Genomic DNA, 18,208 nt, shown 5'->3' on the forward strand with positions numbered 1-18,208 from the left:
TTAAATGAAATATTCAGATTAGGCAAATCCATAGAGAGAGAAAATAGATCGGTTGAGAGAGGAACAGGAAGTGATTGCTTATTGGATGTGGGGTTTCCTTCTGGAGTGATGAAAACGTTTGGGAACTAGACAGTGATGGTGGCTGCATAACACTGTGAATGCACTAAACTGCTGATTGGACACTTTAAAATGGTTGGAGTGGTCAATTTTATGTTATGTGTATTTTACTACAACACGATGAAAAGCACAATCAGTACAAAAGAGTATGAAAGGGAAAATATGTTCCCTTTCACCCAGATTTCTATTCATTTCCTATAGGAAAATACTGTTAAGAGTTTCTTGCATATTGTAGAAAAACTGTTAAATGCATGTGCATGTTAGTACCCTATTTAAAAACAAATGGGATCATGTTATACGCAGCATTTGCTTTGTTTTTTTTCCAATATATATCTTGGGATTCATTTCTGCTCAGCACGGACAGACCTATCTTATGTATTTTTTGGTGGCTGGAGAATATTCCAGTGCTGCTGAATGATAGGATAGCAACACACAATCATCTTATACAGGTTCAACTACACATGCTGTGTCATCCAAAAACCATAATGGAGTTTCTTTTATGTAATGTTAAGTCCCTATACCCAAGCCAGTAGCAGTCATCTGTGAACTTCCGTCCTAGTGCATTTATGTGTGTGTATCTAGCCCCGCTTTCTTATTTTAAGCGTAGGGGAACAGAGGCCCAGAGAGGGGAAGGGGGTTATCCAAGGGCACATAGAACTGGGACTAGACCCCTGACCCCCAGGCCATGCCTACTGGCCCACCCCAGCTGTCACTGGAGAGACCAGGTGAGCTGGTAGCTCCTCCTCAGTAGGTGGGCATGGCTGAATGGTGCCAGGCTTGGAGTTCCAGCCCCAGCAGGACACACAGGAGTTTCAGGAGAGGAGCCTTCTCCCCCTTACCCCCCAACCCTCAGGGGCAAGAACTTACTGTGGGAGCTGATATACTCGGGGGACTTGCCAGGTCCCAGGGGAAGGGCCTCCTCGTAGTAGTCCTCAGGTGGAGGCCTTTTGGGGAGCGGTGGAGGCAGGTCGGCTGCCTAAAAGAGGACAAAGGAGGTATGTGGAACCCAGAAGGCTAGGAGAGCAGAGCGGGGCAGGTAGGGTGGCAGGAGGAGGCTAGGGGAGAGGGAGGCAGGAGCTCCTAGAAGGCAGGATGCAGCCTCTGAATATGAAAGGACATAATGAAAAGTGGTCAACAATTGGTACAATTTATGATGATGATGATAGTGAATTATACAGTTGACAGATAATGTTTGAGGTAATTTGGGTCCTTTGTCCTAATTCCATGGCCCCAAAGGGTGGGAACCCTAGATATGATCCAGACCTTCATTTTTGAAATGAAGTAGGTGAAAAACTTAGGCTCAGAGACAGGAAGTGATCTGCCACACAGCAGAAGGGAGGAGGGCAGAGGCCACCCATCTTGTGATCCAGAGCTTTCCCCAGCACTTTTCCTGTGTTGCTGAAATCAGAAGTTGGGGTGGGGACGTCCTTTGGGCCTGAAGGGACAGGTCACTTTACTGTATTATCCCTGCTTGGCATGGGTGCAGTGAGCATGTCCTGAGCCACTGAAATGTTCTCACAATGCTGTTTCTGCCCTTAAACACCACACTGAAGAGAGAGTAGGTCCTACATGGCCAGGAGGGTCTATAGCATTAGTGGGGAGAGCTTCCCTTACCTCCTCCAGAGGAACAGAGAGTCTGAGAGTGTAAGAACTCACGTGTCTCAGAGATGGGCTCTTGGCTGGCTCAGGGCTGGTTTCTTTGCAGGACTCCCCGTCGTCCTCTGGCATGTCTCGAAGGTCACTCAGGTCACAGTCTATGGAGGGTGAGGCCATTGGGCAGAGAAAGTGGAGGATGAGCATGGCAGAGTGAGAAGAGGGCTAGATTTGGGGTCAGGAAGATCCGTCATCTCCTCCATCAGTAACTCTGGGCAAGTGACTTCATCTCTCTTATCTGTAAAGTGGTCACAATAATCCCTGCCGTGTCTAGCTCCCAGTGTTATCAAGAGGATCAAATGGGATAATACTATTTGGTACAGTACTTTGAAAGTTTTCAAGGGTTAGGTAATGAAAGCGCAGTGTTTTCCCAAAGTCTGTCAGTCCGTAAATCCTCTTACTTGACCATAGCTTTCTCCCTGTGTTGAACAGTGCCGTCTTCCCTCAGGATAGATCAGGGATCACACACACCCTGCATGCAGCCCGGCTCAGCTGCTCCCACCCCCTTGGCGCCTCTGCTAGTCCCGCACAGCTCCATTTTCTGCTGAGCTGTGAGACTGCCCAGCTCACAGACCAGGCAGCTGCTTAGATGGATGTTAGCAGCAGACAGTACAACACCCTATGTGCCAGCCTTCTTTGGACTGTGTGTTCATCCCTACCTTCCCTCAAATCTCGGGGATGATTTCCCATAACTATGGATCTTGACTAGATTTTCAGACCTGGCAGGGCCCAGAAAGGCAAAGGAACTTTGCCAAAGTGACTCAGTGATTTAAAATTAGAGCCAGGCCCAGATGCAGGTATTTTTCTACCCAATCTGGGGGCCCTTCCAGAGACTGGGGTGGTGAACACACACATGGGGGAAAGGACAGCTTCCAGCTGAGGTCAGGAGAGGGTTGCTTACCAAATTCTTCAAAGAGGGACTCCACGAAGCTCGGCCCGGAGTGGAGGTCTGCTGTATTCACATACAGGTAGGAGACTTCTTTGGCTGTGAGGAAGAAGGAGAGCATGCCAGCAGTGAGGAGGGAGGGGGCCCAGGACTGTTGCTTATGCTACGGATGGCCAGCTCACCTTGCCCCCTCAGACTTCTGTCCCACACAGGACACAGCAGTCAGGTTGCAAAGCCTGTGCATGTCCTAAATCATTTCCCTGCTTTCAAACTTTGTTACCCTTTTTACATTGTTATTGAGGATCTCCTTTTCCAAGTGAAAGGATGCCCAGAGCCCAGTATAAAGAGTAGAGTAGAGGGGCTGCTTTTGGGACAGCCGGGGGACAGTCGGCAAACTGCTGCCTCTTTGATCCTCCATCAGTCCTGTGAGGGTGGCTAATGACATTGACCTGTTTTGTCGCTGGGAAGTGAGGCTCAGTATCATGCAGTGGTGACTTTCCCCCCCATGTCACTTAGACCCCTCCAACCCTGCAGGACATGATACAGCTCATTAGTTTCCTGAGCTCTTGGTTTACACATATCATCTCATGGGCTCACTTGAGGTTGGGAAAAAGGCTGGAGCAGATGAGGAGGCTTTGCTGCTGAGCACACAGTGAGGCAGAGAGGCTGTGGGGAGTAGAGGGAGGGGCATGAGTAGAGATGGGGGGCAGGTATAAAGCTCATAAAGATGAGAGAGTGTGTGAGTGTGCATCTGAGTGTAGGAGTGTGTGATGTGTATGTGATGAGTATGTGAGTGTGTTGCGTGTGAGAGAGCGTGTGGGGTTTGTTGTGTGTGATGTGTTTGTTACTATGTGAGGTCTGTGTGAGAGCATGTGTGTGTGTGAGTGTGGTAGTACTGTGTACATAAGTGTGTGTGGCATGTGAGTTTGTAGTGGGCTGAGGCTGGAGGAGGACAAAGAGCACAGCCAGGACTGTGGTGGAGAAGGGCTAGAGTGGATGGGGACACTGGCTAGACCATGAAGAGAGGTGCATGCGATGCTGCAAGGTTGAGGCTTTCTCCTGCCAGCGGGCCCTGGGGAGTTATTGAGGGTGCTTGAGGAGCTCTGGGCAGAGTGCTGATGGCTGACCTGGGAGGGGCTGCAGGCTCTGCAGGATGGAGGCCACAGCCATCTTCTTCTCCAGAGTGGTGTCACTGAGGTACTCATGGTCCAGGAGGCTGAGCAGCCCTGTGAGCTCGGGGAGCAGCTGCTCCAACACTGAGGAGGAAGGCCCATGGAGCATGGTCATGGCTCTGTGTCCAGGATCCGGGCCCGCCCCCACCCTCCAGGACCCAAGGAAGAGGGGCCAGAGGACAGGGCCCAGGGCAACAGGGAGACCTCAGAGGCCCTCGCGCAGCTGTCCCAGCGCTGGCCACCAGCCTCCCTTGGGAGAGGCCAGCTCAGTTAATTGTGACGTTTTTCCAGCCTCTCCACTCCCCCTCAGACGTCATCTGGGCTTGGCCTGAGGGCTGAACCTCCCAGGTAGCCTGAGCAGAGGCACTTAGCCCTCTCTTTGTCCCAGGCTGTGCCTCTGATTTGCAGGCCCAGGGGTCCTTCCTCACTGCAGCTTGAGGGTCAGTGCAGGTCCCAGGCAGGAGCCCTGGCTGTCCAGGACACAATCCAGGAAGGAAGCCTTCCTGTCCCATCAGTCCATACACTTCAATCTCTAGAACCTTCTGTTTCCGGTGGCTTGACAGGAACCAAACTAAACATTAACCCTTCCCACCCCTGGCCAAAAACTCTTACTGCTATTCTTTTTCCCATGCTGCACCAGTGTTTCTCAAATTTGAGTGTATATAGGAATCACCAGGGAATCTTGTCAAAATGAAGATTCTGACTCAGGAGGTCTGGTGTGGGGCCTGAGATTCTACATTGATGACAAGCTCCTAGCTAAAACTGATGCCGCTGGTCTGAGACCACACAGAGTTGCAAAATCCTAGAGCACAGAGTCCTTTTAAAAGACAAGCATGGGGCTTCCTAGGTGGCGCAGTGGTTAAGAATCCGCCTGCCAATCCGCAGGGGACATGGGTTTGGTCCCCGCCCTAGGAAGATCCCACATGCTGCGGAGCAGCTAAGCCTGTGCGCCACAACTATTGAGCCCATGTGCTGCAACTACTGAAGCCCACGCACCTAGAGGCCGTGCTCTGCAACAAGAGAAGCCACGGCAATGAGGAGCCTGCGCACCACAATGAAGAGTAGCCCCCACTCACCACAACTAAAGAAAGCCCACGTGCAGCAAAAAAGACCCAACACAACCAATAAAATAAATAAATAAATAAATTTATTTAAAAAAAAAAGATGAGCATGCCAAGACCATGATGTCATCAATGTCTCCCTGTCTCAAAGCAGTATCTTGGGACTTGGTTTGCCTTAGAGCCAAGGACTGACTTCTTTACAGTAGTAGTATTGTCCTCCTTTGCAACTTGCCAATCACTTGTGCATAATAATATGAGCTAACGTGTGTTGAACAATTATTGTGAGCTGTGCTAAGTCCTTTCATACTTATTGTCTTACTTAAATCTCATATCATATATTTTATTATCTCCATAATATGGAAGATGCAACTAAGGCTCAGAGAGGTTAAACAACTTCTCCAGTGCCACACAGCCAGCAGAGCCTCAACTGAATCTGATTCCCTCACTCTGTACTTTAAACCATGGCACTAGATCGCTTTGTAGTATTTGTAGTATAGGATCCTACCAAGTTTTGAGATTGGTCCGATGGTCACACCCATTTTTTAGATGAAGAAACTAAGATTCAGAGAAGATAAGTAATGTGCTTGAAGTTACACAGACAAGCAGAAGAGCCAAGACTTAAGCCCCAGTCTCTTGACTCCCAACTCCATGTGCTTCTCTCTACCAGGGCCCTCCTGAGGAAATGGTGAGACTCTGACTTGCAGCTACAGGTCTGGATGTGTAAGAGGGGCTGTAACATGGTGCATGAGAGAATCAGTCCTGGGTTCACATTCAGTCTCCATTATCATCAGCTGTGGGACCTTTGACACGTTACATAACCTATGACTCAGTTTTCCCCTCTGTAAGGAGGGAAATAACAGCCCTTGCCTCATAGGGTTGCTGTGAGGATTAATATGCCATGTGTGGAAAGTGCCTTGCCCTGCACATATTAAATCTCACGTAAGTCAGTTATGATTACCGCCATTATAGTATCTGTCATGCCGATCTGTGCTGTGAGATCTGAATATCTGTCTCCCCCAGGGAGAAGGAGAGGCTGTGGGGCTCTGGGAAATATGAATGGTCTATGAATCTCAGATTCCTTAGCATCTAAGTCTGGGGCCTACTCAGAATGTGTGCTCTATATGTGTTAGATGAGAGAGGGAATGGAGAGATGACCACACTAGGACTTTTTAAAAAATAGAAATTTTATGTACAGAGAGTGGCACTTGTTGGAAAAATGTGATGTTGTAATCTCTCTATGCCATTCCAGCATCACCTCAAATTTGTTGGAAATGAGCTCAAGGCTGACAGCTGCCACCTCATGGGCTCTCTTTACCTCTGGGCCCCGAGGTAGGGGCTTTCTATACCATGTTTCATTTCATCCCCACAGCACTCCTGTGAGTAGGTCCTACTGGGATACCTATTTTCTAGGAGATGACCCCGAGGCTGAGGGAAGCTGTGGGACAGTTGCATAGCTTGAAAGCAGAGGAGCCAGGCTGATCCCAAGTTTGTGTGCTTCCTGGAGCTGCTGTGCTGTGCAACTCCAGGCCTCACTCCAGAGCTCAAGTGAAAGGGGCCTGGAGGCCCTGCTCCCTCCAGGGCTGGAGCCCCTGCAGTGCCACTGGGTGAGGGTTCTGGAGGGATAGAGTGCTCTCTTTGAAGCAGGAAATAGTTTAAAATCATTTTAGCCACGTTTTATCTGTTTTAGAGGAAATCTTTTCAAATGGAAACACAAACCTCTCTGGCACTAGCAGACACACTGAAAGTTAGTTAACTCAATTCCAAAATATTTCCTGATTTACTCTCATTATGTGCCAGTCTGGCCACTTGGGGGAATTAGAAAATGAGTAAGATATTGTTCCAGTGGTATCCTCCCTCTCTCCCTCTCCCTCTTTCTCTCCCCACCCCTGCCCCCGTCTCTCTCTGTCTCTGTCTGTCTGTCTCTCTCTTAACTACTCACCAGGGAGGCTGTGGAAAATGCTATAAGGACGGTACCACAGGGTAACCATGGGAGCTTTCTTGTGGCCTGCAGCCATGGTTCATGTTTGAAAATCCATGACACTGCTCTGCTATCATTCAGGAGTGTCAAGGCTATAGGGTGCAGTTGCCGTTTATCTCTCTACCAGTGGTTCTGAAACTTTCTGGCCTCAGGATTCCGTTACACTTTTAACAATTATTGAAGACCCCTAAAGAGCTTTTGTTTTGTGTGGGTTATATCTCTCAGTATTGACTTTATTAGCACTTAAAATTGAGAAAAACTCAAAACACAAAAATACATAGTCACATTCTATTAACTTTCAGAGCTACCACATCATCACACATCATATAACCTTTGGAAAACTCTACTGTGTATCCGCAAGAGAATGAGAGTGAAGAGGGCATTAGTACTATAGTATGAGGTCTTAGTACTATATGAAAGCAGGTTTGATCTTGGGGACCCCCCCCCCCACAAGCATCCCCATCCCCAATCACACCTTTTTGAGAACTGCTGTCCTTCAATAAATGACCTCAGATTGCTAAGCTTTTTGTATTCCTTAAGGCAGTCAGTCAGTCTGTCTGTCTCTCTGTCTGTCCCTCCCTCCCTGTGCACCTGCCTTTCTATCTCTATTTTGGCTGTGAGTTTCCAAGGATTTCTTCTTGGTGCTATCAGCAAGTGCCTCATGTGGCAACATCCTGGCTTCTAAAAGCTCTCCTGCTTCTAAAGTAAGAACAGTTAGTTTCTGAGTGAGTTCTCTTCATTTAAAAACATGAGTTTTAGTACCCAGCTTTATAACACTTTTTTTTGTTTGTTTTTCCTGGTCCGTGATGGGATTCCTAACATGGGCCCTTGACTTCTAAGTGTTTTTCGTTTAACTGAGTTGTGATCACAAAAGTCCAAACAGAACGAAGGAGGGAGCTGAGTGAATCTGGGAGAAGCACATGGGGAGGGAGGAGCTGTCTGGTCCTACTGGTGTTGGTTTCCGCAGCCTGGAAGGCACTGGCAGGCAGCAGGTGGAGGAGGGAGAGTTACGTAGCGATTCTAAAGTGCAGTTGGCAGAGGGAGTGTGAGTTCTGGGAGAATGCTCAGCTTGTAGCATTAATGGGCAAGAACCCTTCCTTCAGCTGAGCAGTTACCATTGTAATGCGCACCATCGCATTTAATCCTCACAAACTATACAAGTATCTGTGTTCTATGTGAGAGGAAACGGAGGCTTAGCAAAGTGAGGTCACCCAGCCAGTAGCTGTGGAAGGCCACGCTCTCTGACTTCAAAGCTTGCACCCCTGTGCCTGAATCCTCCATCAGAGGACTTGGGCTCAGAAAAGGGGAGGCCAGGTAGGGCGGAGAGGAGATGGCAGCCCCTCAAAGTCTACCTGCTGAGCTGGGTCATGCCTTCATTGGGGCTCCTGACTTGGAGTTCCTCTTACTGGATGGGTTAGAGACCCTTATTGTGGGGCTGAAATCCTGCTCAGTGGACCTTTCTCCACCGGGCCCATTGAACTTTAGAGCCCCAACTGTGTAGATCTCAGAGAAGAAAAACAAGTGGCTCAAAGCTTATACCTGACATACCAGCAGAATGTCATCCCAGGGAGAAATTTACACATCATGGTTACAAGAAAGCTTTCAGCCAGCGCTCCACTCTTTTTTATTTTTATTTTTTCTGTGCTATACTCTTTAAAGACAATACAGAGCTCTCCCCCCAAAGCTAGCTTTCAGGTGTGGTGAACACAAATGTGCCTTTGATGGCACCTACATCTTTAACGCCAGAGAATTCAAACCACAATGATTTAAACCATCAAAGAATTTAATTTGGAGAGAAATCATATGCGTATAATGATATAATGCTTATGACAAATGGTCATACCCTCTCCCAGGGGTTTGCTGGAAGTATAGATTCCTGGACCTCCTATCTGAGAGTCTGATTCAGTAGGCCCTGTACTGGGACCCAGGAATCTGCATTTTAACGAGTACTCCAGGTGATTCCAAGGTTCAACCTCTGAAAAATACTCCACCAGAAAACATACTAGAGGGCATGTCTGTGAACATAAAGAATGTGGAAAGACCTCCCTCATTCCTTAAAAAAAAAAAATTATCATTAGACATCCCCTTCTGAAATAACTGAGAGTCAAGGTGGGAATAAGAGCCCCTACGGAAGATTGTAACTGGCTGGAATGTGGAGTCTTGCTTAGAAGACCACAGTGATTAGGGCTTTGGGGTGAGACGTCTGTGAACTGGAATTCTTGTACTGCCATTTCTGAGCCGTACAAAGATGGGCACATTAGAGAACACTGAGCAGTGGTTTTCTCATCTGTATAGTGAGAATACTAGGATCCCAACCTCATAGGCCGAGAGAACTAGGTAAGGTCATGCTTGCAAAGCACTTTGGTGCTGTGCCTGGAGCCAGCACTCATCAGCGAGGCCATATTATTGTTGTTGCTGCTGCTTCCTAATATACCCTAGAATTATGCAAACTCGGGGTATTGACTGGATAGTATTTAGCAACAAATTTGCTATAGTTGTTGTAACAGGCTTTATGAGGAAATGTCTTAATATGTGTCTCAATCATAGTAGATTCCCAGCAAACATCTATTCATCAAACACGATATTTTGATGACCTAGTCCAACCCTCTAATTTTAAAGATGTGGAAAGTGAGGGTTCAAGAGGTTATTTGACTTAGCTACGGTCACACAACTAATTGAAAATGAATATCTAGTGTTAAATTTACACTAGGCTTGATGCTTTGATAAGTCACAGAAGAGTGGCTGAGAGCACAGGCTGTGCACAATCTGGGTCCCCCTCCCAGTTCTGCCGTTTTCTGCTGTGGGGAAATATCTCAACTTTCCTTAGCATCCAGTTCTTCATCTGCAAACACTGGGGGTAAAACTGTAGCTACTGTGCATGGTCAGTGTAGAGATGAAATGAACAGATATATATGGTGCTCAGTGCACTCAACATGTTCTCTTCATTTGTATGTAAGCCCCCAGCAGATTCAGGTGTGGTGCTAGGCACAAAGGAGGGGGGTTCCTGGGGCAAGATGACATCGTGAAAGCCCCACCACATGGACTGCTCATGGCCCTGGGCCTGACACTGAGCGTGGGTGGTTCTGGCAGTCAGAAGCATTAGAGCCCCTTTCCTCAGAGTGCTCCCATCCCAAGGAGCCCCACCCATGCCATGTGGACGGACAGCATCTTTTAAATTGGTGGGGCAGTAATGCAACCCAGAATCCTATCCCTGCCATCCCTAGTTAGGAAAAGTCTCCTTCACCAATTCCTGCCCCACCCCCCTCCCACCTTTGCTTTTGGTCCAGGTCATCTCTGTTTTCTGCGGGCAGATAAGGGCATCAGGACAGGGCTGCCTTTTATGACTAGATTTTATTTAGAATTATGAATACATTTCATTGATCTTGCTTGGTTTAGTTGAGCCTTAGGGAGGTATGGTGAATTCCAATGAGGAAAAGCCAGGAAGAAATAGTCTAATCATTGTTTACAAGTCTTTATGCTTTTACCAAGTGGGAGAGACAGGCACAGAAACCCAAGGGGGGGCGGGGGGCGGCTTCCCTGGTGGCACAGTGGTTAAGAATCTGCCTGCCAGTGCAGGGGACACAGGTTCGGTCCCTGGTCCAGGAAGATCCCACATACCGTGGAGCAACTAAGCCCATGTGCCACAGCTACTGAGCCTGCTCTCTAGAGCCCGTGAACCACAACTAATGAGCCCACATGCCGCAACTACTGAAGCCCACGAGCCTAGAGCCTGTGCTCTGCAACAAGAGAAGCCACCACAGTGAGAAGCCTGCGCAACACAATGAAGAGTAGCACCTGTTCGCCACAACTAGAGAAAGCCTGTGCTCAGTAACAAAGACCCAACACAGCTAATAAATAAAATAAATAAATTGAAAAAAAAAAAAAAGAAAAGAAACCCAAGAGGGATGATAATTGTTCCCTGGGATGCAAAAACGTTTGCGAAGTAAAATCAGAAACCTACTTAAAAATATATCTAACATTGTTAGCTTATTGTTCCTGGTGAATACCCAACTAAGACTAAGATCAGTTTTCTCTCTGCCCCTTCACCCTCCCCACCTAAGTGAAATCAACATGAGGTGGTAGAGAGCAGAAATTTAAGCCACAGGCAAAAAGCACTGCCACTTGTTCCTAAGCCGCATCCCTAAGTGAAACCTTTAAGCAAAAGGCCTTCACCATAGCCAGTATGGGTTGTAGTGCAAGGAAGGTCATATTTATTTAGCCATCTCAAAGGTAATGTCTCATTTCCATGACAAAAGGCAAGTGAATAATTCATCTTCAGCAAACCACAGGAATCATAGCTCTGTTTGGGCTCCTACCAAGTCAGCCGTTGGGCACTTTTGACTTGTGATCTCATTCCTGGGCACCTTTTAGTCTCTGGAATTTACAAAAATGCTTGGAAACAGCTTGCAAGTTACAGTTTCATTAAATGCAAAGCAGTAGGAGGAAACCAATTTCTCCTTTCTCCACTTCACTACTTGACACGCCTCTTTAGGACAAAGATAATTCATCCTTCTTTGTTATCAAATTCAGAGAAAATGCAACCAGCAGGATTTAAAAAAGAAAAATGGGAAGAGTTGTCAGAATGTGGTTTTACAAAGGGTATGCAGTTTTTCTTTTGGTTTACTCAAATTTCCTTTCTCATTTCCCAACTGCAAAATAACTCAATTTCCATGTCATAAAGGCTCTTTACCTGGAGAAAGAACCAGTGCATTACTGTAAAAATTTTTGATCATGATCTTAGAGATGGCTTTTAGTATACTGTTTTAACAGCCTAGCACATTTGGGAGGCATGACCCATTATAGTGAGGAGGAGGGGGAACTCACCTTGGAAAGGAAAGCAGAATACTTGGTAGGTGTGGTCTCAATAGTTGGGTAGGAGGAAGGAAGGAAACAGGAGCTTTTTCTTTGGTGGCCTTCTGACCCTGCAGGCCCTTCCAGACAGAACTCCCTCCAGGCTGCTTTATGCTATGTTCCTCAGCCTCTTAACCCCGGGTCTTTGCAAATGCTGTTCTCTCTTCCTGTCAGAATTCCTTTCTCCTGCTCACCATTAATGACCCTCTTCCATCCTCTACTCACTCACAACTTCTTAATGGAAACCTTCCATGTCCTCTTTTTTTTTAATTAATTAATTAATTATATTTATTTATTTTATTGGCTGTGTTGGGTCTTCGTTGCTGCACACGGACTTTCTCCAGTTGTGGCGAGTGAGGGCTACTCTTCGTTGTGGTGCACAGGCTTCTCATTGCAGTGGCCTCTCGTTGCAGAGCATGGGCTCTTGGCACGTGGGCTTCAGTACTTGCGGCACATGGGCTCAATAGTTGTGGCTCACAGGCTCTAGAGCACAGGCTCAATAGCTGTGGCGCGCAGGCTTAGTTGCTTCGTGGCATGTGGTATCTTCCTGGAGCAGGGATGGAACCCATGTCCCCTGCATTGGCAGGCAGATTCTTACCCACTGCGCCACCTAGGAAGTCCCCATGTCCTCTTAACCACATACATTCCCTCTATTTTATGCTGTGGGTACTTATCATGGTGAAATGTTATACTCTTCACTGGCCCTCCAGATCCCTGGATGCAGAACCCATCGGACTGACTGTGAGGGACTTGAGCATCCAAGGATTTTGGTATCCGAGAGGGTCCTAGAACCAGTTGCCTGCAGATACCAAAGGATGGCTGTATTTAAATATGTATTTCTCTGATTAACGTCAGTTTCCCCCACTTGAGCCTTAACTTCTTGAGGGTAAGAATAGTGCCAGCTTTTGCTAGTGCCTGACACAGAATAACTGCTTAAGTATTTGTGGAATGAGTGAATTCTTGAAGCAAAGTTTTCCTAAGAGTTGATAAAGTCTAACAGCTAGTTAATGTGATTTTTAAAACCATGTCTGTCCTCTGTATTACCCAAAGCAATTTACAGATTCAGTGCAATCCCTATCAAATTACCAATGGCATTTTTCACAGAACTAGAACAAGAAATCTTACAATTTGTATGGAAATGCAAAAGACCCTGAATAGCCAAAGCAGTCTTGAGAAGGAAAGACAGAGTTGGTGGAATCAGGCTTCCTGACTTCAGCCTATACTACAAGGCTACAGTGATCAAGACAGTATGGTACTGGCACAAAAACACAAATATAGATCAATGGAACAGGATAGAAAGTCCATAGATAAACTATGGTCAGCTAATCTATGACAAAGGAGCCAAGGATATACATTGGAGAAAAGGCAGCCTCTTCAATAAGTGGTGCTGGGAAAACTGGACAGCTACATGTCAAAGAATGAAATTAGAACACTCCCTAACACCATACACAAAAATAAACTCCAAATGGATTAAAGACCTACATGTAAGGCCAGTCACTATAAAACTCCTAGAGGAAAACATAGGAAGAACACTCTCTGACATAAATAACATCAAGATCTTTTTTGATCCACCCCCTAGAATAATGGAAATAAAAACAAAAATAAATAAGTGGGACCTAATGAAACTTCAAAGCTTCTGCACAGCAAAGGAAACTATAAGCAAGACGAAAAGACAACCCTCAGAATGGGAGAAAATATTTGCAAACAAATCAACAGACAAAGGATTAATCTCCAAAATATATAAACAGTTCATCCAGCTCAATATCAGAAAAAACAAGCAACCCAATCAAAAAATGGGCAGAAGACCTAAGTAGGCATTTCTCTAAAGACGACATACGGATGGCCAAGAGGCACATGAAAAGCTGCTCAACATCACTATTTATTAGAGAAATGCAAATCAAAACTACAATGAGGTATCACCTCACACCAGTTAGAATGGGCATCATCAAAAATCTACAAACAGTAAATGCTGGAGAGGATGTGGAGAAAAGGGAGCGCTCTTGCACTGTTGGTGGGAATGTAAATTGATACAGCCACTATGGAGAACAGTATGGAGGTTCCATGCAAAACTAAAAATAGAGTTACCATATGACCCAGCAATCCCACGGCTGGGCATATACCCAGAGAACACCATAATTCAAAAAGCCACATGCACTCCAATGTTCATTGCAGCACTGTTTACAATAGCCAGGACATGGAAGCAACCTAAATGCCCATCAACTGGTGAATGGATAAAGAAGATGTGGTACATATATACAATGGAATATTACTCAGCTGTAAAAAGCAATGAAACTGGGACATATGTAGAGACATGGATGGACCTAGAGACTGTAATACAGAGTGAAGTGAGTCAGAAAGAGAAAAACAAATATCGTATATTAACACATATATGTGGACTATAGAAAAATGGTACAAGTCAACCGGTTTGCAAGGCAGAAATAAGAGACACAGATGTAGAGAACAAACATGTGGACACCAAGTGGGGGAAGCAGGGATGGTTGGGGGGGAATGAATTGGGAGATTGGGATACCAAATTGTACACTCTAAATATATGCTGTTTATTGTCTGTTAACTGTATCGCAATAAAAGTTCTTAAAGAAAAAAGCAAACCATGTCTGTCCTCATGGTGACTCAGGATAGTAAAAAGATGCTCAAACAAACAAAAAAACCCCCCCAAACCCTCACAAAAAACAAGTAACAAAACGCCCCAGGGCACAAAAGGGAGCAGAAGCCCCATTTCTCACGTGGCTAAGCTCCCCAAACCCTATTTGGTGGAACTTGTTTCCCTCGTGTGAATATGGCTGCCAATAGGTTTAGTAATGTGATTTTAACCCTAACATATAAATAATAATTAACATTAATATATGAACTACTTGAGTTAATCTTGTTCCCCATTTTCTAGCCGTGCAGCTTTGGGACACTTATATAACTGCCCAATGTATATCATTGGTGACCTATGAGCATATCTACCTTAGCAATGGGAATGGGCCCTAGTACATGAGAACGTGCCTGAAACAGTGTCTGGCACATTGTAAGTATTCAATAAATGTTAGCTATTTACATTACTCTTCCTTTACTATTATATGTCATACTCTGCTTTAAGAGATTTACATGTGTTATTTACATAATTTAATTCTTACAGGTATGGGAACTGAGGACTGCAGAATGGGAAGAATACTGAGGCTACCTGGTGATGCCTCTCCCAGTGCTCCTTCAGGATGCTGCTTCCATCGGTGTTAAGCCCTGGATTAACTCTGCTGAGAGGCCCGCAGACACATAGGTGAGGCTGGTGGAATTGCCCTTTCACTTTGAGGGTACAGAGATCTCTCCTTCTCCTGCCCACAGTCTCTTCCAAGTTACTGCAAATCTACCTATCTGGGGCCATGGAGATGTCTCACTTCCTTCCTCTGAATTTACAGTCACTTCTCTGAGTCCAAATGAAGGCCAAACAGTGGGCAGGACATTGGAGGGGACCTCACTGGTTGGACTAGCATTGTTGATCACTAAAACAAACACTTCCTGTTGTCCCAGCTCGTACAGGGAAGACCATGGTTCATGCGGGCAGGAAAAGAATGGAAAGGGAGCAGCAAAGAGACCCAGCTGCAAAACCACTGCTGTGTGTTGACTGCTTTCCAGGAGTTAAATATAGCTCCTGTGTGAGGGAGGCAGAGGGGGTGGCGAGGTCACCTTGAAAGGCTTTTGTGTGTGTTAATTACAGCTTATGCAGGAAACTGAATATCCTTTATGCTGAAGAGAATAGTACAGTTTTGACTCTCTGGGAGAGAAACCCAGAATCCCCAGGGAGGTGGTAAAGAAGAGTAGAAGATTTGGAATTTGATAGAAGAGTATCTGGTTTGGGTTCTAACTCCTCCCACTTGCTAGTGTGGAATCTGGGGTCAGTTGGTCAGCCCCTCTGAGCATCATTTTCCTGTTCTGTAAGCAGGGATTTAGAATCCCCATGTGCAGGTTTGTGGGAGGGGAAACGGGGAATGGTGGGGTAGGGTTTGTAAACTGGGGGGATTTTTATTGGGGATGGACATGTTCCTCTGTAGCACAATTCTCTGATGTACTCTTGTTTCGGGAAGACAGGGAGGCAAGAGGTCACAGAGATTGCAGGTTAGTGGGGAAGCAGGTTGTGGGGATGTTTTGGGGTGACTCACTTCCTGGGAGTTGAGCCAGGGTGACAGGCTCAGGGAAACCCTGCATCTTAATGGCCTTTTGAGCAGCAGCTCTGCCTAGGTCTTTTTTTTTTTTTTAGCTTTTTATTTTACATTGGAGTATCGTTGATTAACAACGTTGTGTTAGTTTCAGTTGTACAACAAAGTGATTCAGTTATACATATACATGTATCTATTCTTTTTTAAATTCTTTTCCCAGTTAGGTTCACAACCTTTTTCTTAATTGATTGGTACACTTTGATGTTTATAACATGAGATCATTGGTGAAGATGTTACAGTGGCCATTAAATGATAAAATCAACAGAACAGGGAATTTGGAGACAAAAGTCAAGGCTCTGCCACTGGTAGTTGGTGACTTCTGCAAATTACAACTGAACTCTCAGTTTGTTTTCTCAGCTACAAAATAGTGGAGGATTTGTTAAAGGATTAAGCACAAATACACTAAAAATGCTTTAAAAGCTATAAATCACTGTAGATATTTTGTGTTTGTATTCATTATAACATTACTCTAGATAAATAGCACTTATTAGAAACCAACAGTAGACATTCTGTTAGTGGTGAAACACTATTCTCAACATTGTTCTGTACTTCTAGACCAGCACTGTCCAACAGAGCTTTCTGCAGTGATGGAAATACTCTTTGTCTGTGCTACTCAATATAGTAGCCACTGCCCGCATATGGGTACCTAAATTTAAATAAATTACAACAGAATACAATTTAAAATTTAATTGCACCAGCACTTGCACTCGCCACATTTCAAGTGCTCATTAACCACATGTGGCTAGTGGCTACCATACTGGATAGTGCAGTCTGCCCAGGTCTTGTCACCCACCAGGACAGCTCTTGTTCTGGACACCTTGTTTCTCAGCCCTGGGTGGCCAGGGAAACGATAGCTCCCTCTCATCAAGACAGTTCCAGACAGGAGGGGGTGGGACAAGCCACCGACTCCTGAGGAAATAACTTTTGGCTGTGGGTCTGGGCTCTCCCAGAATTGTTCCTTTGTGTGCAGATTCCTCCCTGTTTAGCTCACAAAGGAAATGGTTCCAGGAGGAAGTGGAAAACTGTGACACATGCTCACCCCTCACACACAAGATGGCAGCTGTTTCCGTTTGCAGTGGTCCCTACCACCTCTTTCACGAAAGGGAGTGGCCTGGGATACCCAATGATAAAGGCAGGTAGTATATTTGAGCTCTTAAGTGATGTTCCAGTTGTTACGCTAAGCATTTTGCATGGATTACCTCATTTAATTCTCATAATGGGCCTATGAGGTAGTTACTGTTCTTTACCCTCTGTTTTACACATGAACCAAGTAAGGCATTGAGAGGCACAGTTGTTTGTCTAAAGGCACAAGGCAAGCAGAACCAAGATTCAAACTAGACCTAAATCTAGGGCCTCAGCTTCCAATTGCTGCATCATAATTCCTCTGGCCACGTTCTTCTAACAGAGATTCCCTACCTCCAAAGCTTGATGGGACCAGCAGTGAGCCCCTCAAGAACATTCCGCACTGGTGTCCATTCACACGATGGGTGCCTGCTCTGTGGCCTAGATGGAGCTGGGCTTTCTGCTTCTGAGAAGTTTGAGTTTGAAGACCCATCTCACCAATAGCCTGGGACAGACATTGAAGATGTCTGGCTAGGGGTTTGCAAGTAATGCAGTTAATAATAAAGATATCCAAGGATGATAGTGAACATTTATTGAACACTAATTACAATCTGGGTACTGGGCCTAACACTTTAATTTCTTTTTATAAATTAGGACCTCATGTGGACAAAAATTGGGTTAATCCTTATCCTTGCTTCATGAGACACTGGTCCATGCATGCTCCACTTTTATTTAGTTATTTATGTATATAATCAGTTATTTTTGCTAATGTAGTAAGTACCCACAAATCTACCATTCCAAGCAAAAGCCTGGATCTGGACGATATCATACATCTAACTATGATTTTGTGCTTCTGCTTGCCCCCCTGCAACCTAACTGCCATCCTGAATGCTGTATTCATCACATCCTTGTTTTCCCTTGTAGATTGCAACTAGATATATCCATAAAAAATTTTAGTTGTTTTAAACTTTATAAAAGGGCATAATACTATAGGCAATCTTTTGTGACTTTTTTCTTTACTGTGATACTGCTAAGGTTTATCCATATTGTTGCCTGTCATTGTGTTCATTCATTGTGCTGTATGATATTCCATTGTGGGAATATTCTTCATGCCTAACACTCTGTGCCTATTGCATTATTTAATCTTTGCAGCAACCCTGTATTGTAGGAGCTCTTCTTATTCCAGTTTTACTGATAAGAAACTGAGGCCT

At 45.4% G+C, this 18,208-nt stretch overlaps 1 protein-coding gene and 1 long non-coding RNA gene across 11 annotated transcripts in view; one reads left to right on the plus strand and one right to left on the minus strand.

Moving 5' to 3' along the window:
- LOC130851369 (uncharacterized) overlaps positions 1-18,208 on the plus strand; it is a 158,605-nt gene that overhangs the window by 40,480 nt on the left and 99,917 nt on the right. For all 6 annotated transcript variants that reach the window (XR_009053183.1, XR_009053182.1, XR_009053181.1 and 3 more), the window contains exon 3: positions 14,861-14,998. This is a non-coding gene — a long non-coding RNA (uncharacterized LOC130851369). The remainder of the gene's footprint in view (positions 1-14,860; positions 14,999-18,208) is intronic.
- The window catches only part of AFAP1L1 (actin filament associated protein 1 like 1), a 69,796-nt gene that overhangs the window by 36,620 nt on the left and 14,968 nt on the right, over positions 1-18,208 (minus strand). For all 5 annotated transcript variants that reach the window (XR_009053168.1, XM_057731448.1, XM_057731440.1 and 2 more), the window contains exons 2-5: positions 3,784-3,912; positions 2,672-2,755; positions 1,774-1,871; positions 985-1,093 (exon numbers count right to left, since the gene is read on the minus strand). Coding sequence is in view for 4 of the 5 variants with exons in the window: in XM_057731448.1 (XP_057587431.1) it covers positions 985-1,093; positions 1,774-1,871; positions 2,672-2,755; positions 3,784-3,912 (420 nt within the window). In the remaining variant the exon portion in view is untranslated. The remainder of the gene's footprint in view (positions 1-984; positions 1,094-1,773; positions 1,872-2,671; positions 2,756-3,783; positions 3,913-18,208) is intronic.

Source organism: Hippopotamus amphibius, chromosome 1, assembly GCF_030028045.1.
Source record: "Hippopotamus amphibius kiboko isolate mHipAmp2 chromosome 1, mHipAmp2.hap2, whole genome shotgun sequence".
NCBI lineage: Eukaryota > Metazoa > Chordata > Mammalia > Artiodactyla > Hippopotamidae > Hippopotamus > Hippopotamus amphibius.